This window comes from Argiope bruennichi, chromosome 8 (genome assembly GCF_947563725.1).
Source record: "Argiope bruennichi chromosome 8, qqArgBrue1.1, whole genome shotgun sequence".
Lineage (NCBI taxonomy): Eukaryota > Metazoa > Arthropoda > Arachnida > Araneae > Araneidae > Argiope > Argiope bruennichi.
In genome coordinates this window covers 21837072-21852860 of record NC_079158.1, presented here as the reverse complement: position 1 = coordinate 21852860, position 15789 = coordinate 21837072, and the positions used below count along the sequence as shown (strand labels likewise).

At 26.2% G+C, this 15789-nt stretch overlaps 1 protein-coding gene across 2 annotated transcripts; it reads left to right on the top strand.

Moving 5' to 3' along the window:
* Positions 1-656: 656 nt before the first annotated feature.
* Positions 657-14657, top strand: LOC129981867 (SUZ domain-containing protein 1-like). 2 transcript variants are annotated; one of them, XM_056092903.1, is made up of 4 exons: positions 657-875; positions 2584-2633; positions 5824-6072; positions 14040-14657. In XM_056092903.1, exons 1-4 carry the CDS (start codon positions 873-875, stop codon positions 14152-14154), a joined length of 417 nt encoding a protein of 138 aa, XP_055948878.1. In that variant the 5' UTR covers positions 657-872; the 3' UTR covers positions 14155-14657. The 2 variants fall into 2 exon arrangements, with proteins under 2 accessions (XP_055948878.1, XP_055948877.1); XM_056092902.1 differs by lacking the exon at positions 657-875 and adding an exon at positions 882-1107.
* Positions 14658-15789: the final 1132 nt, after the last annotated feature.

The window sequence follows — 15789 nt, the reverse complement described above, 5'->3', positions numbered from 1 at the left end:
GCAGACATCGATTTTCTGTCTTTTCCTTTACTACATCAAAAGAGAAAGGCATCATAAACATTGGATCCTATCTTTATGGCATTGATGTTGTGGATTCCATATGACAAATAACTCCATAATTATCTATTATTCCACTTCATAATAACATTCTTGAAAATATAAGATTTATTAAAAATTGCGATATGAAAACTGAGCTGCTACTCTCGATGACTGGCCTTTGGAAAGGATAAATGGTCAGACTCATCCCCATGCCTTTGATGCTCATTTATTTTATGAACAATTAGCAGGAAACTCCAGACGACGTCGAGAAAAGTAGAATAAAGGAAAGGCGAGAGAGCACAAGATTTATTTACAGTATTTGCCAGATAATGGGCCATGGGTTAAACAGAAATAGCATTTTGGATGCATGCATTCCTAGTATCCTATTTTGTCAGAAAGACCCAAAGCCATTATAGGAAAACTATTTCCTTTGCAAGAATTAAAATTTTAATAAGATTTTTAGTAATATTTAAGGTATATCTCGTTTATTCAAAAGAAATGATGGAACTATAACTTTATGAGTTTTGGTTCAAACCCACAGGTTTGCGCAAATGATTTTTGCATCTTGCTTTGTTGAGAAATCTAGCATTTTAAATGTTTTACTAATGTACTGATGTTTTGCTCAGTTTAAAAGATTGTTTCTCAACCTTCAGTATTAGTGAGGAGTATACTATTGACCTATTTTCCATGTAACAAATTCGTTATATTTTGTTTTGCTTTTTTATTGAAACAATCAATGCGTGGCAAGTTGGATAATTATTTCCTGTGCAAATGTGAGGCCTTAGAGCCAACTCTTCTCGTCTCGTTTTACGTTTTCAGAGAGCACCCGCTGAATGGTGATGTTATTTATTTTTCATTTGACGTTCTTTGTACAGATTTCCAAATATTTATAGGTTTTTCATTATTTATATAAATTTGACTTAAAACATGGGTTATTGTTATAAATTCAGTGACATGAAATATAGATAAGATTTTCTTTTACCGATCTGGCCACGAGGTCCTCTTGAAATGGCTCAAGACGTAGCTGATGATGTTTGTGACAGTTGGGAAGAAATGATAGAAAATGGGGTAATGATTAATAATTAAGACTGTGTATAAGTAGCGTATAGTTTATTTTATGTTGCGCTTTTGATTTTTGTCCGATTATGCATTTGAATTATTTGAATCCTTTATTAGGCTTAACCATCAATTATTTTCTTTGATGCGAAGCATTTACCAGTTGTGAAATCGTAACATTTTAAATATTTAATTTCTAAAATACACTTCTCTGCGCCACAGCTATCTATTCAAACCTTCGTAAGGCAAGTGTCGTTTCATTTGTCATTTTCGAATTAACAATTTATGAATGCGGACTAAGAACTTATCTGATTTCAAGTCGGTTCACTATGTATATTTTGTTAAGTTATTAGTTTTTGAGTCGAAGAATAATAAAGATAAATTGAGTTTATCGATTATTAATATTTATTTTTCTGTCATTCATATTTGTAGATATTTTTAAGAGATTTTATCTTTTGCTTAAAAATTGGATATTTTAATATTTGTCATATTTATTTGCATGCTATTGCGATACAACTTATCTGTAAGTATAAGTAATTTGAAATAATGGACTGCTTTTATTCTGTGGAAAGCAGTTGTTTGAATATATTTCGGAAACAAAGTATAAGTTTCCACAAAGCAAACCTATCTAATACAATATGTACTTTATTTATATCTATAGAGTAAGTACAGGTATATGTTCTTAAATGTAAACTCTGGAAATTTTAAAGAAATGTTTTTTTGTAAAATGAAATGTGGTTGGCATGTTTATTATTAACAAAATTCATTCATAGAGATTAAAATTCCTTCTAAAACATTCAGCTGTTTAATGTTTGCTCATTTTTGTGCCTGTCAAATTATTATTAGAGAAGATATAAGTGTAGTTGTAGTTGGATCTCCCTTTAAGGCGGATTGTATTTTGTCTTGTGATAAGATGGGGTGGGTTTTTTTAAATCAGTTCTATTGTACATAATAGTTTTTTTTTTTTTTTCTAAGAAGTTGGTTTGTAGGAAGTAGAAATGCTTGCTGCTGTTCTCCTACAGTCATCCACCCAAAACTAGTTCAAAATGCTTAAAAATGAGGTCATAAAAATTGCTGCATGCTATAGTATGATGCTAATTCTTTACATTTAATCTGAATCCTACATCAATAAGATATCATTTGTATAGAAAACGATAGGACATTGACATGCAATTATCCTTTCAGGACTAATAGTTGTCATTGTCTGGACGATGTCTCTTTTGTACATCTTATCAAATTCACAATATTGGCTTGATGTTGGTGACATCTGTAGCTTACTTTTGGCATTATCATCAAGGAATTAGTAATCAATATCATAAATTCCGACTGAGTTTTAAAAGTTAAAGCTGATGTATTGCAATCATGTAAAAATTTCATATATTAATATTGTAATTGTTTGATTTATTTGAAAATAGTTTGCAATTAATATACAAGATTTCTTTAAAATATTTTGTATTTGTTTTCTTAACACATCTTTAAAACTTGCAGGTTTTAGAAAAGAAATTAGAAGAATTACAACTTAGAGCTCCTAGAACTAGGTAAATGATGCTTTCAGTTTGTTTCATTTATTAAAAAAGTTTTTTAATAAATCTAAAAATGTTATTTTTTACACCTTTTTTTCGTTATATATTTCAATAACTGTCACCTTATCATTTTATATGCCTTTTTTTTAACTGAACATACTTGACTGTGATTAAGATATTTCTCCCTAATTTGCCTTAATTTTAGAAATGCAATATTCTGGTGTTATAGTGGTGAATAACTTTTCTGATACCAATACTAATATACCAATTGAACCTTTAAGATAGAAATATTAACTGAATAGTTCTTTGTATTTAAGGAATTCTTGATTTTGAAGCAGTTTTATTTATATTTTCTATGTTTTTAATGAAGTATTTTTCTGTTACAAGATACATATCAGATTAACTCGTGTATAATGCATATAATAGAAGTTTGAAATAGCTTAAATTGGAATATTATAGCATTTGCTTAAAACAGTAGAAAAATTTTAGAATTTAGCAAATGTAGATGATTGCTCTTCAACATATAGAAGCCAGCTAAAAAAGTGCTTTAAATTTGTAATTTTAGTGTTTCAAAGATATGCTGTACTAAATTTTATTCAGAATATTTTTCTGGTAAAAAGTTGAAATGATATTTAATAAATAAAACTAAAAATCTTAATTTAAGGTGAAGGAATAAAATTTTTATTAATTTATAAAAGCAAATGGTAATTGGCTAATTCTGTTCTGTAATAAAGTAATATATTACTAAGGCAGTAAATGAAAAAAATTGCCTTTTTTAACAAATTATCAATAAAATATCAAATTTCAAATGCATAAGAAGGCTATGCATCTGGTAATTTAAACAACACTGCATTGATGAAATGCAATTTTTTTTTTTTTTTTTTTTTTTTACAAAATACAGTGATTTAAATATTTAAAATTAATCAAACTGGAAGCCTAAAAGTTAATGTTACTTAATGACTTTGTTGCTAAGTGTTTTGATATGCAGTTCGTAATTTTTTATCCTTGTCATTATAATTTGATCATCATTTTCTTTTTTGTTTGCAATCGAATATGTTTGAAAATTAGAATTTCCTTAGTTTCAAGTGCCTTATTTGTAAAATTTTTTTCACATTTTTGTTTTTTGTCATTTGTATTGATATAAATCCTGTTCTTCTTTCTATCTTATATGTATTCTAGGTTACCTAATATTTATAAATATTTGAATTGTGAAAAATTTCAAATTATACCTATTGAGAAAAAAAAAATGGACAGAAACAAATTGCATTTTATCTTCGGGTGCATTTACTTGCCTCTAAGAAATCTGAAGGCATAATGTAGGTTATGCATCATAATGCCATGGCCTCTCAGTTTCATGTAATCTTAAAAGTGATTATGTATACAAAGAATTTTTTACCCTTTTTCTGTTGGTTACAGTTATTCCAGAAAATTTAAGACAATAAAAGAATAGATTTTCGTCAATCATTATGGAAATCAACATCAAATGTTTGACTTGTAATATGTGATAAATTTGTGCCTTTATTTTTCCCAGAAACTCCTATGTCTACTAGATTTATAATTTCAGTATTTAATGTAAAATGTGTATTAAAATATACTTCTAGAATTTGCATTATATATTTCGTTCTAGATTAACAATGTTTAAATGAGAAATATAGTAGTTATTGAGAAATAGTTTGCTCTTAAACTTTGAATTTATCCCAAGATGATACGTTTTCTTTTTGCATATAAAATTTCGAGAAAGATTGTTACTATCAATAGCCTTGAAATTTTGATAAATTTCTGTTTTGGAATTAAATCTCTCTTCCAACACTTTAATTTCAGTTTTATAGTTCTAATGCTTGCTTATGCAATGAAATGCAAATTTTGTAAAAAAAAATTTGCAAGACTAACTTAAAGTCAGTATTTTTTGTTTTTTTTTATTAATGTTACTATAAAAGTTGTATAATGTTTTTTTATTAATGTGAATAATTTAATTTATTGAGATTGTAAGTCTGTAGTTAAAACAATTTGTATTTTAAAGAGATTTTATAAGGCATTACTAATTTGCTTAAAAATTGTTTTATCCATTGCTGACAAAAATTATTTGATAAATAAGTATACTATTGAAATTTATTTTGTTTTGTTTTGATTTGGTGGAAGAAAAAGAAAACATGAAATAATTTAGTTTGTAAAAGTTAATGCTTGGAACCATATTGTTTGTTAAAAACAAGTGAAAAAGTGTCCAATTAGTTAACCAATTAGTTCCCTTTCTTTAAATGTGATTAATGAAATGTTAGTGATTTTATCAATGATTGTGTAATAGAAAAAGATAGCCAATAAATTGAAAGATGTTTCTAAATAAAATAAATTTTCCTAATAATAAATAATTTAAAGATTTAAATCTGGAAAAATTTTTTTTCCCCACCTATTGAAAAGATTTTTTAAATTTAAAACCATATGAGGAGATTTTTGATAGCTGAATTGTCATAGTTAATTTTTCTAACTAATATTGTGATTAAACTAAGATGAATTTTTATAGTTTTTAATGAAATTATGCTTTTGTAATGAATTTATATATCCAGAAAGTTTGACATTTTGTTGTATTCTGTCTTAATTCCTGAAGGCTCGTAAAAATTTCAAATTAGAATGCGTAAAGAATTTAATTTATTATTATTGTAACAATATTTATAATTTCTTAAATGAGAGAATTTTCAGTCATTCTCTCTAGAAATTAGAACTTATGGTACTTTTCCGTTAGCCGGGCGCAAGCGAAAAATCGCCAAATAATGTAGAATTCTGCCAAATTTGCATTTGGTTCACAATTGGCGACATTTGCGCCCGCCTAACAGAAAAGTACCAAACTTATTTCCATTAGTCCATAAAAGATGACATGCAGTTTTGATATTTTTTCAGTAACTGCTAATAAAACATTAATGACTATTATATGCTAAGTTCTTTAAGACATTAAATTGTCAAAATAGATTTGTAATTTTGTTATTTCATTTTTAATTTTGTTGAATGTTTATAATTTTGTTTTAAAATGAACTATTTGAACTTTATTTGTTGAACATTTTCTTCCATTGTTTGGTTTAAAAAAAATTATTTTTTGAACTGATCCATGAATGTTAAGATTCTTTTACTTGTGTAAATTATTGCTTTAATATTGTCATTAAATGGAACAGAATACTTTTTTCTTGTATTTATGTAGCCTTATATTAATTTTTAGTGCTTCCGAAGATCAAAGTAGTGAAACACCTTTATATCCACAGATGAAATTAGAAGACAATTCTCGAACTCCTTATATGCCTCAGGTTAAAATCTTAAAACGTCCAAATGACGCAAAAACAGTCGTCATGCCTGAGAAATCGCCTAGCAGACTTCCAGGAAAGACTTTAAAACAAAGAGAAGCTGAATATGCAGAAGCCAGGTTAAGGATACTAGGTTCTGCTCACAGTGAAGAAGAACAAAGCTCTAGGTGAGACTTTACGATAAATTGTATGTAGTTTGTTAAAAAAATTGTACAATTATACTGTGAACTTTACGATTTGGGGTATTCATTTACAGTACATTTGATTATTAGTAGTTTGTTGCTATGTGTTTATTAATTGCTGACCATTCAATACACATTGTTCCAAAGTTGAATAATAAAACATTATGTATTCAGATATCTGTTTCCAGATATCAAAATTAATTTCAACTAAGTCTAAGTCCACCAAATATATATATCCATTTCTTGTAAATTCTCATTCGGTAAAATTTGAAATGTTATCATTGCATTTCCCACACTCCTGTACTTTGATTTTAAAATAGTAATGATTAAATAATAATATAGCTGTTTAATCAACCTATAATCAATGGGGTCTTAATTTTAATAATTAAGAGGTAAATAAGAATATAAGAAAAAAATTAACTATTTTTACTGAAATTTAGAAATGCTGGTGAGTTGAATGTGTGCAATTACATATCAGATTAAAAATTGAGAAGTAGGAACAGCCAGTTTGGCATTTTAATAATATTGGATCTTATTTCCAACTAATATTTTTGTCTTAATTACTGTGATGACAATGAATCCTAACCTAATTTAAAATAAAAATTTTTGAAACTAGGATTTTTCTAATGATAGATTGTGTGTGTAAGCTTGGATATCAGAAATATATAAAATCAACATATGGCTAAAAGAGGTTTTTGTAAATTATTTGACTAGTATCTTTTATTGGTTTTCCTTTTCCTTTAAAATTAAGAATTCAGAATAAGAATTAAAATTAAGAATTATTTCAGAATTATTTATTTGGGAAAATACCAATTTTTTCTTTGTCATATATTAGAATAACATTGTAATTATACTTTAAAATGCTATTGGATAGTTTAGAGATGCTTTCAGTTGTATTCTTTCTCTTGCTGCTTTCTTTTTCACTCAAAGTTTGGAAATCAAATTAAGAAAACTTGATTATTATCCCATTTGATATTATCTTTCACTTCTCAATCTTTATTTTATTATGATAGTTATATTAAATCATTTTAAATTAAACCAAATTTTAAGTGCAATTGACCTTGTCAAGTTTTAAATATTTTAGTACAGTGCAATGCTTATGATGAATCATCGCTTGCATACCAGTCATAATCTTAAATCTCCATCCTCAGTAGTTAAATTTGTTCCTTGTAGAAAGATCAAAGTTATAGCATTATCTCCAAATCTGTTGCTGGTTTAAATTGAAAACTTTAATGTAGAGTTTTTGTAGCAATTAAATGTTCAAAATCAAGGATGACTGCATAATATTAAAATGGAGTTATTAAATGGAATAATCATTCTTATAAGTATTAGAACTAAAGAAAAATGTTTTTATTGATTTTAACTGTAGCTTGAATTGATTTTTAACATGAATTGATTTATTTTGATTCACATACTGTTCTGGTTTTTTTTCCCTTTTTTTTTCCCCCCTCACTGATCATCTACTGGATATCTTGCAAGTTCCTCAGATTATGTTGCTTCTTTATCTTGAAATTCATACTCATCTATTTTAAATAGAAGTAATTTTCAGAGCAGTCACTTTTACAAATTAATATGAATGATATCTGGTTAGAAATATTTTCCATCTTTGTACATTTGAATTTCAAATTCTTGTAAGCAATGAATTTAAGCTTATATATGTTGGCTAGTGTCAGAAAGAATTAAAATAATTGATATATTATTTTATCTGTTGTCTTAGTATGTAAAATTTGCATTTATACAAATTGTATGTTTTGTTTACTGCATAAGCCACCATTTTTCATAATAGCAATTCATGTCATACATGAAAAGTCTTATGTAAAAGGAGGTATGGTATGATATTATAAATTGAAATAAGCATATTTTAAAAAATAATGCGATGAAATATCATTTTGATGTAGTAAGAAAGAGTTGCATTTTATTTTTGTTAGGAATTTCTCTCTAGTTGGAATTATTTCATGTTGTGTCCCAGCTTTTAATTCTATTTCTTATTGGTTATTTTCTGATATGCTAACAAATAATTTAAATGACTTGCAATACTACTATATATAATATACATTCTCTATAATGTTTCCTTTTAATTTAATTTTCTGTTAAATTTAAGTGGCTTGCAATACTACTATATACAATATACTTTTTCTATGTTTCCTTTTAATTCTTAAACTTCATTTTATGATCATATAATCAATTTTGTAATGAACTAATTCTTTGGATTTTTATTTTGACATTTTATCCAATATTTATTGTGAAAAAAAATTATGCTAAAATTAAAGTTAAGTGGTAATTTTCTTAAAAATTTCACAGTAATTAATGATTCTTCCAACCCTTTTTATATAAAAATTATTACAACTGTCTCTTATCTCTACTCTTTAAAGAGGTTTTCTATAAATCATATTTATAGCAAACTCTTTGTTTTGAACACATTTGAAGTGTGTACTTAAATTAACACAATCCATTTCTGTGTTTATTTTCCTTGATGATATGGGCATTTTTAAAAAAGTTAGTGAATTTCTTAAATATATTTAATTTTCACATTTGAGTACAGTTATGAAATTTGAGTATTTTAAATCTTTAAAAAAATTAGAGTATCATTAATGCTATATTTTAATAAGTAACCAATTCCATTTAGATTTTCATTACAATTTATGATTATCTCTTTCATCTTATTTCATACATTTTAGGAAATTCTTTTGATATGAGCAAATAATATAATGAAAATTTTAGAAAATTTAGAAACATCTTGGCAATTTCTTCAAATATATTAACAAAAAGAATGCAACTTGGAATACTGCATTTTTTTTTTTTTTTTAATTCTCAAATCTAGGATTTCTAGAGTGACATTAACAATGAACAACATTAATTTTATTTAAAAAATAGTAAAGAATAGAAAATATTTTAGAGTATTGATTATCTATAAACATTGTGAAATATTTACTCTTAATTAATAAAAATAAAGTTTTTTAAAGTCATTAAAATCTTTGAAAACACAATTGAGAAAGATGTTACTTGTACTATATTTTTTAAACAATGTATTGAATAGCTTGCCAGCTTGGCTAAATTTCTTCTGCTCTATAAGCTATCATTATTTTCATTTTAACTCTTGGTAATTGTTCATACTTCAGTTTCTATTCTAATGTTTGAAGAGTAGCGAGTAAGGTCATATTCACTCGTGTAGTCTGAAATCTTCCCAATTAAAAAGAAATAGGATTTTAAAGCCCAACTATACATGGTATGTTAGTAGAGGTTCTGGAAGATCTCGCGAATCCAATGCAAACTTAATAGAAAACAGCAGTTGACTCATGATTTATTAGTGGGCACACCAATGCTCTTTCTTTCCAACAAAGCTTAAAGCATTCTGAAATGCCATTGCTGTAAAGCTCATCGAGCATCACCCTTGCACAGTCTTAATTGTTTTGGTTTTAGCAAAGATGTTTCAAAGGATCTAATTTTTTTATTCAATGATTTTCAATTCATTCATTAAGGATTCATTTATTCATTATTTCATCATATTTTTTTGTATTCATTGAGATGGACTCGCTTTTGGGATTAATAACAGTAATTACAATAGCCTTATTATTCAACTTTTCAGCTCTTAAAAAAATATGTAAACTATTTTTCTTTACATTACATTCATTACTAAGCTTTAAAATTGTTGCAGGGCTGATTAAGATTATCCTTCCAATGAAATATAAATTTCTAATTAGCAAGGCATATAATAAGTGTTTGAAAATGCAAGCTTATATTTTATGTATATGTATATATCACATTTATATTCTGAATTATTTGAAAGTTTATTGGACTTTTAGTGAATTTCTTGAATAGGGTTACAATAATTCTTGAAGTAATTTAGTGAAGAAGCATGAATATGCCTTTCTTTTGGGCCATTCTAGGTCAAATCAATGTTATTATAAAACAAAATTTACCGTATCAGATTTTCATCAAATTTAGCACCAAATTACTATTAAGAGATTTATGAAAATGCTAAATTAGCTTTGAATTACAACTGAGCCAATTTTCAAAAATTTGGGAAAGCTGTCAATTTAACTTTTAAAATTGTTCAGGAATCCTCTTAATTGCACTATAAGCTGGGAGGTGTGTTATTTTATTGCTTTCATAATGCAGTCTTTCTTGTGTCGTACAACATGCTATAGATGATGAATATACAAAAAAAATTTTCAATCTGAATAAAGATTTAAGAGGCATGTATTCATTTCATTAAAGCACATGTAAATTTAAAAAAAGTATTCATTATAAAATTTTCAAATTAATTCAATGAATATTTAGTTTTGCTGTAAATCATTTGCAAATATAAATGAAGGGTGTTGAAGGTTGGTTGTTAAAAAATGTAAAACTGTGAATTAGTTTTTCGTTAATTCCCAGTTTTCAAATGAATAATACTAAAAGTCGAATATTTACACTTTTATGAAAATAAATGTAGTATTAAAAAAATTATATATAGACACAATACTGGCAATATTTATTATAGTTCGTTTCAGTATCCTGAGGCGACCTCTTCTCTGTGATTCCATTTCATTAAGGGGTGAGACACAGAAGGATGAGCTCCTCATCCTCCAGAATTCCCTCATTTAGATACTTTTTTGTTCAATTCCCCCCCCCCCCCCATATATGTGTGGGTGTTGTGCTTTTTTTGAGTGCATTTTATTTTAACATAAAATTGCATATTGATATAAGTTCAAGTGCCAAAAAAGGTTTTGTGGAGTGGTACACAGAAAATTTTGCTAATTATTTCATATAATATTTACATTAATTATATTCTTAAGTAGGAAAATTATTAATGTTTTTTTTAAATATCAAAATATATTAAATATCATATATTTAAAAAAAATATTTGTAATATTTTTAAGACGTTCCATATTTACAGCAATACCTTAAGTGAAAATGTTTTAAATAGAATAAATTCTTGATTATCCATTGTTGTTAATCTTAAAATATTGTCAAAAAATTCAATAACCATATAAAAAACATTTTAATATAAAAAAAATCATTATTTTATATAAAAAAGCTATTATCAAACTTTTAAGTATTAAAAATATTAGTATTAATAAATGTGATCAGTAAAAAATATACATATAGTATTGGCATAACAGTACTTCTGATATCCAAATTTCAAAAACTTCAAATAAAAATGTTTATCTTTCAAATGAATGTTACCAAATACAGAGATAAAGACACCTTTTTATAAACTTCAGTTTCCCAAGATAAGAGAGTGGTGCTTTTTGACAACTAGGCATTGAAAAAAAGTTTCAATAAACTATTTGTGAAGCACAGACAGCTTTTTGAATGCACAGCTGAAAATATTAAGTTGGACTTTATTCACTCCAGAGGAATATGCTTAATCATAATTCTTTCTTTCAGTCTTTTTGATTAAGAATTGACTATCTGAGGAACACAGCAGCATCATGTTTAATTCAAAAACTATGACAAAATTATTGGTGAAATACCTTTCAAATGATTTGTAGAGTTAAGAGAAGGAAGCACCAAAACCTTCTGATAAGATTAGAAGATATATTTGGCTACATCACTGCATTCCCATTACACCAATACCCATCACTGTTGGATTTTGATGCCTTAGGGATGGTTTATAAAAATCTGGTTAAAGTAAAAATTACTTTTCTTTGTCCATTTACATTCTCATATTTAAAAAATACTAATGTTCTTTGGTTTCAGTAATGGACATACTGAATAAAGTGAATCCTATGGCTTCCATTGGAAGAAGGCATGCTTTATTTGATTGTGATCTATCTAAACTAATGTTAAACTTCAAATGCTAGACATATCTTAATACTTACTAAAGAAGTGCTTACTCATTACTGAAATCTATGCTTTGGTTTGTGATATTTTTTCCACTCTCATGAAAACAAATATGATCATTCTTGTATTATTGAGTTAAATAAAAGGGATTAATGAAGAAGCAAGCTTTAGTACTAAAATGTTTTTAATAATTTGGAGAAATATAAATCATTCTAAATTTATATCTTTCCAGCTGATTTACATTAATTTTAATTGCAGTATACAAAATTTTAAAATATGTATTTAAAAATATTTTCTTTAATGATAATTTTTTAATATATTAATCTGTAGTATGTTGTACATGCATGTTAAACCTCTTCTAGCTCTCGAAATCAGTTAGAAGCGATTAAAAAAAAATTTCCCATCGTAAGTTTCTGAACATTAAAAAAAAATTTACTTAGCTGTGGTTCAAAATTATGGACATGTCTCAATAAAATTTGATATTTTTCACTGTTAATATGAATAGTTCACCCTGTGAACCTAATAGCTTTTTCAGATTTCAAATGTTTTAATTCTGAATCTTAACTGAAAACAACAATATTTTGTTTGATTACAGCTAATACAAGTGTTTTAAAATGCTTGATGTAATTCTATTACATAGTAGTGAATAAATAGTTTGCATTTTATGAAAAATATTTTAAATATCGACATTATCTGAAATACCTGACATTATGATTAAAATCCTTTCATGTATAGAATTTTTAGTGTGGGAATATTTTTGTATAAAATATTATAATATTAAAAACCTTTTCTAAGTTTTGTATATTGAAATAAAAAAAGAAAATTTAAAAAATAGTGGTTTTAACATTGTCCAGCAAAGATGTACTTATAATTTTTATTTTACTTCAAAATAGTTTGCATTAAATTTATTTAAAGAATTAATAACAATGAAAAGATAGATCGTACAAAAATAAAATTGTTATTATTAAAAAGTATTTAAAAATTTTTAATTTTAAAATACTTAAAATTCTTTTTGGAATAATTTTCTCCGAAGTTTCTATTGGAGGGGGGACAAAATATTGGTCAGTTTCTTATGGCCTGAAGCCAATGCTGTCATTGAACATTTGTTTCATTTGCTTGCTCATTTTTCTTGCTTCCATTTCAGCAGTTGACTTATAATTTTATTATTATTAAACTTATAATTTTAGAAAAAATTAGAATATTCTTTCTCTTGTCTTGAATTCTAAGTCTATAAAATTTACTGGAGTTTGGCCTGGTTGCTTAGATGTGGAACATATATACTTACATATATGTAGTCACAATGACTCTCATTCATATTAATATTAAAAATACAGTGAAATGGATTTAGAATAAGTTTCTAATAGAAATGGGTTTATGAAATGTTTTTATTTTCACTGCATTTGTGTATCTTATTAATAAGTTTATCAAAATAATTGTGAATTATTTTGTGTACTTTTATTAAAATTACTTTCCAGTGTATTGGGCATTGACATTATATACAAAATATTGAATAGCCTGTAAAATTTAATCATATAACATAGCCTGTATTTAAACAATATTTCTTTATGAACATTTAATATAAAATGATACAGAATAGGTAATATTAGTAAATCAGCATTGCATTTTGTTTCGTTTCCATTTATAAATGCAGTTAAATTCATTTAAAAAAGAAGGCAAAGATTGTTTCTTGTTTCCTTCAGAATTTATGTAGTATTGCCACTACCGATCTCTCTTATAAACATTCAAGTGTAATTTTCTCTTCTGCAAATTGAGAAACTTAAATATTGATAAAATATAATTTTCCTTTTCAAATTGTAATATATTAAATAAAGACTGTTTGGTTAATATTTGAAATATTCTGCTTTCAGGTTTGATTTATACATCTTTCATTCTGCGAGTGTTTAAATTTTTAAATTTTATTCTATAGTGATTGGTATTGATTCTTCTAAATGTAAATTAAATGTATTTTTTAGTATCTTCAACAGAGAATTGACTATGGAATATGCATTTTACAATATTGATTAAACTGTTAATTTCTAAAGTTCTTTTAAACTTGAAATTTGATATAAAAGCTAAAGAACTAATTTTTCTCTTTCCAGCTTATAATTATAATATTTATTCATGCCTTTGCTGTATTTTTTGATGCAATTGCTCTTTAATGAATAGCTTTTTTTCCTTTACAGTAATTCAAATTCAGTGTATCTTGCTTCTGCAGAGAAGCGAAGTGAAGCTGAAGTTATTGTTGTTCGACTACCCCGTGGACCAGATGGAACAAATGGTTTTTTACAACAACGGTAGCATTAGGCATTGTACAGAATTAGGAATTTTAAATAAAGACAGTTGTGAATTGAACAGTTGGGACCTGGACTTTTTACACAGCCTCCCAGCTTGTTTTAAATTATATATATATATAAAACAAAATAAACAAGGTAAAAAAATTGATTTTGTTTTTGTTGCATGATGTCTTCTGTAAATTCATCACTGTGCTTCCTTTTACTTTTTTCTATGCAAACAGTTTCATGTTTGTGAATGCGCTTTGTATAAGTTTTATTGCAGTTTTAATTTATACTGAACTCCTGAGTGTTGCATAACATATTTTAACTAACAGTCACTGGTTAAAGAAGAAAATATTTTACTATTCTGGTTAATTATTGAAACCGCCTGTAAAACATTTTATATAGTTGTAAAGCTGACACTGCATTTTAAGCATCACACTTGTAAGTAATAGATATGTATATTTTCATATGATTGCTGTCCTGATTTATAATAACTTCCATGTGTAATAAAATGTGATAATTTTTTCTAGTGTGGTTTTTGTCTTTATAACTCGAGTTCATATTTTCATATACCTGAGTGAAAATTCTTTTTTTAATGTGGAACAGTTATATGTGAAAGTGCTTTATTAACACTTTAACTGTTTTATTTCCTCTATAACAAAGTTTGATATATTCTTTTTTGCTAATATACATTTTAATTCATATAGAATTAGAATTAAAAATGAATTCTTTAAAAAATGTAAGTTTCCAGTAAAGTTTACAAATTTCAATTTATTTAATAACACATTATACCATTTATAATTTTTCAGTATTAAGTGACTGAATCTTGTACAATTTTGAAACCATGTACACATTTTCTTCCAATCTTTTTCTCTGAAAATATTAATGCTTTATTTTAAAAGCCTATTTTATCTTGAAATTTTCAAGATTTTAAGTTTTAAAAAATGATGAATATGTTGAAAGGATTTGTGAATTCATTTTATATGTTCTTGGCAAAGAAATCCTAGTATAATTTTAAAGAAAACTAAATAAATACTCATACTGAAATTTCAGCTATATGAACTGAGTATATAGAAAACTTTTGATGAGTAATACAAAAAAATACAGTAAAAATTAAGCCATTATGAATTAAAAAAGCAGTATTATACTGTTTTAATTTCTTTTTTATTTATGGCACTGGATTGTATACTAATTAAATAGTAATGCAAAATAAGTGTTACTTATAACTCATTAATATGGTACAATTGAAAGCAATTAATCAAATATTTTATATGTATGTTAATATAAAATTATTAGTTAACATGTTCACTGTCATGACTCGTGCCTGATATTCAGGCTATCTATCTAATTAGATGACCCCTTCTTTGCTATCTCTTAACTGCAGTAGAGAAGATCTTCCCATTACATAGATGGTTTGGTACAATTACATATCTGTAATGCATATGCGGATCTTGCGACAGTCAATGTGTTAATTTTGAGCATGAGAATGCACAGTTTCAGCATCTTGATAGCATGTATATTTACACCCTTGCAACTTAAACATTAAATGTAAAGTTTAGAATGAATATCTATTTTCTATTCTCAAATTTTGAAGTACATGTTACAGCAACAATAGAGATCTCAAAATGATTGATTTTTTTATTTGTGTGCACTGTAT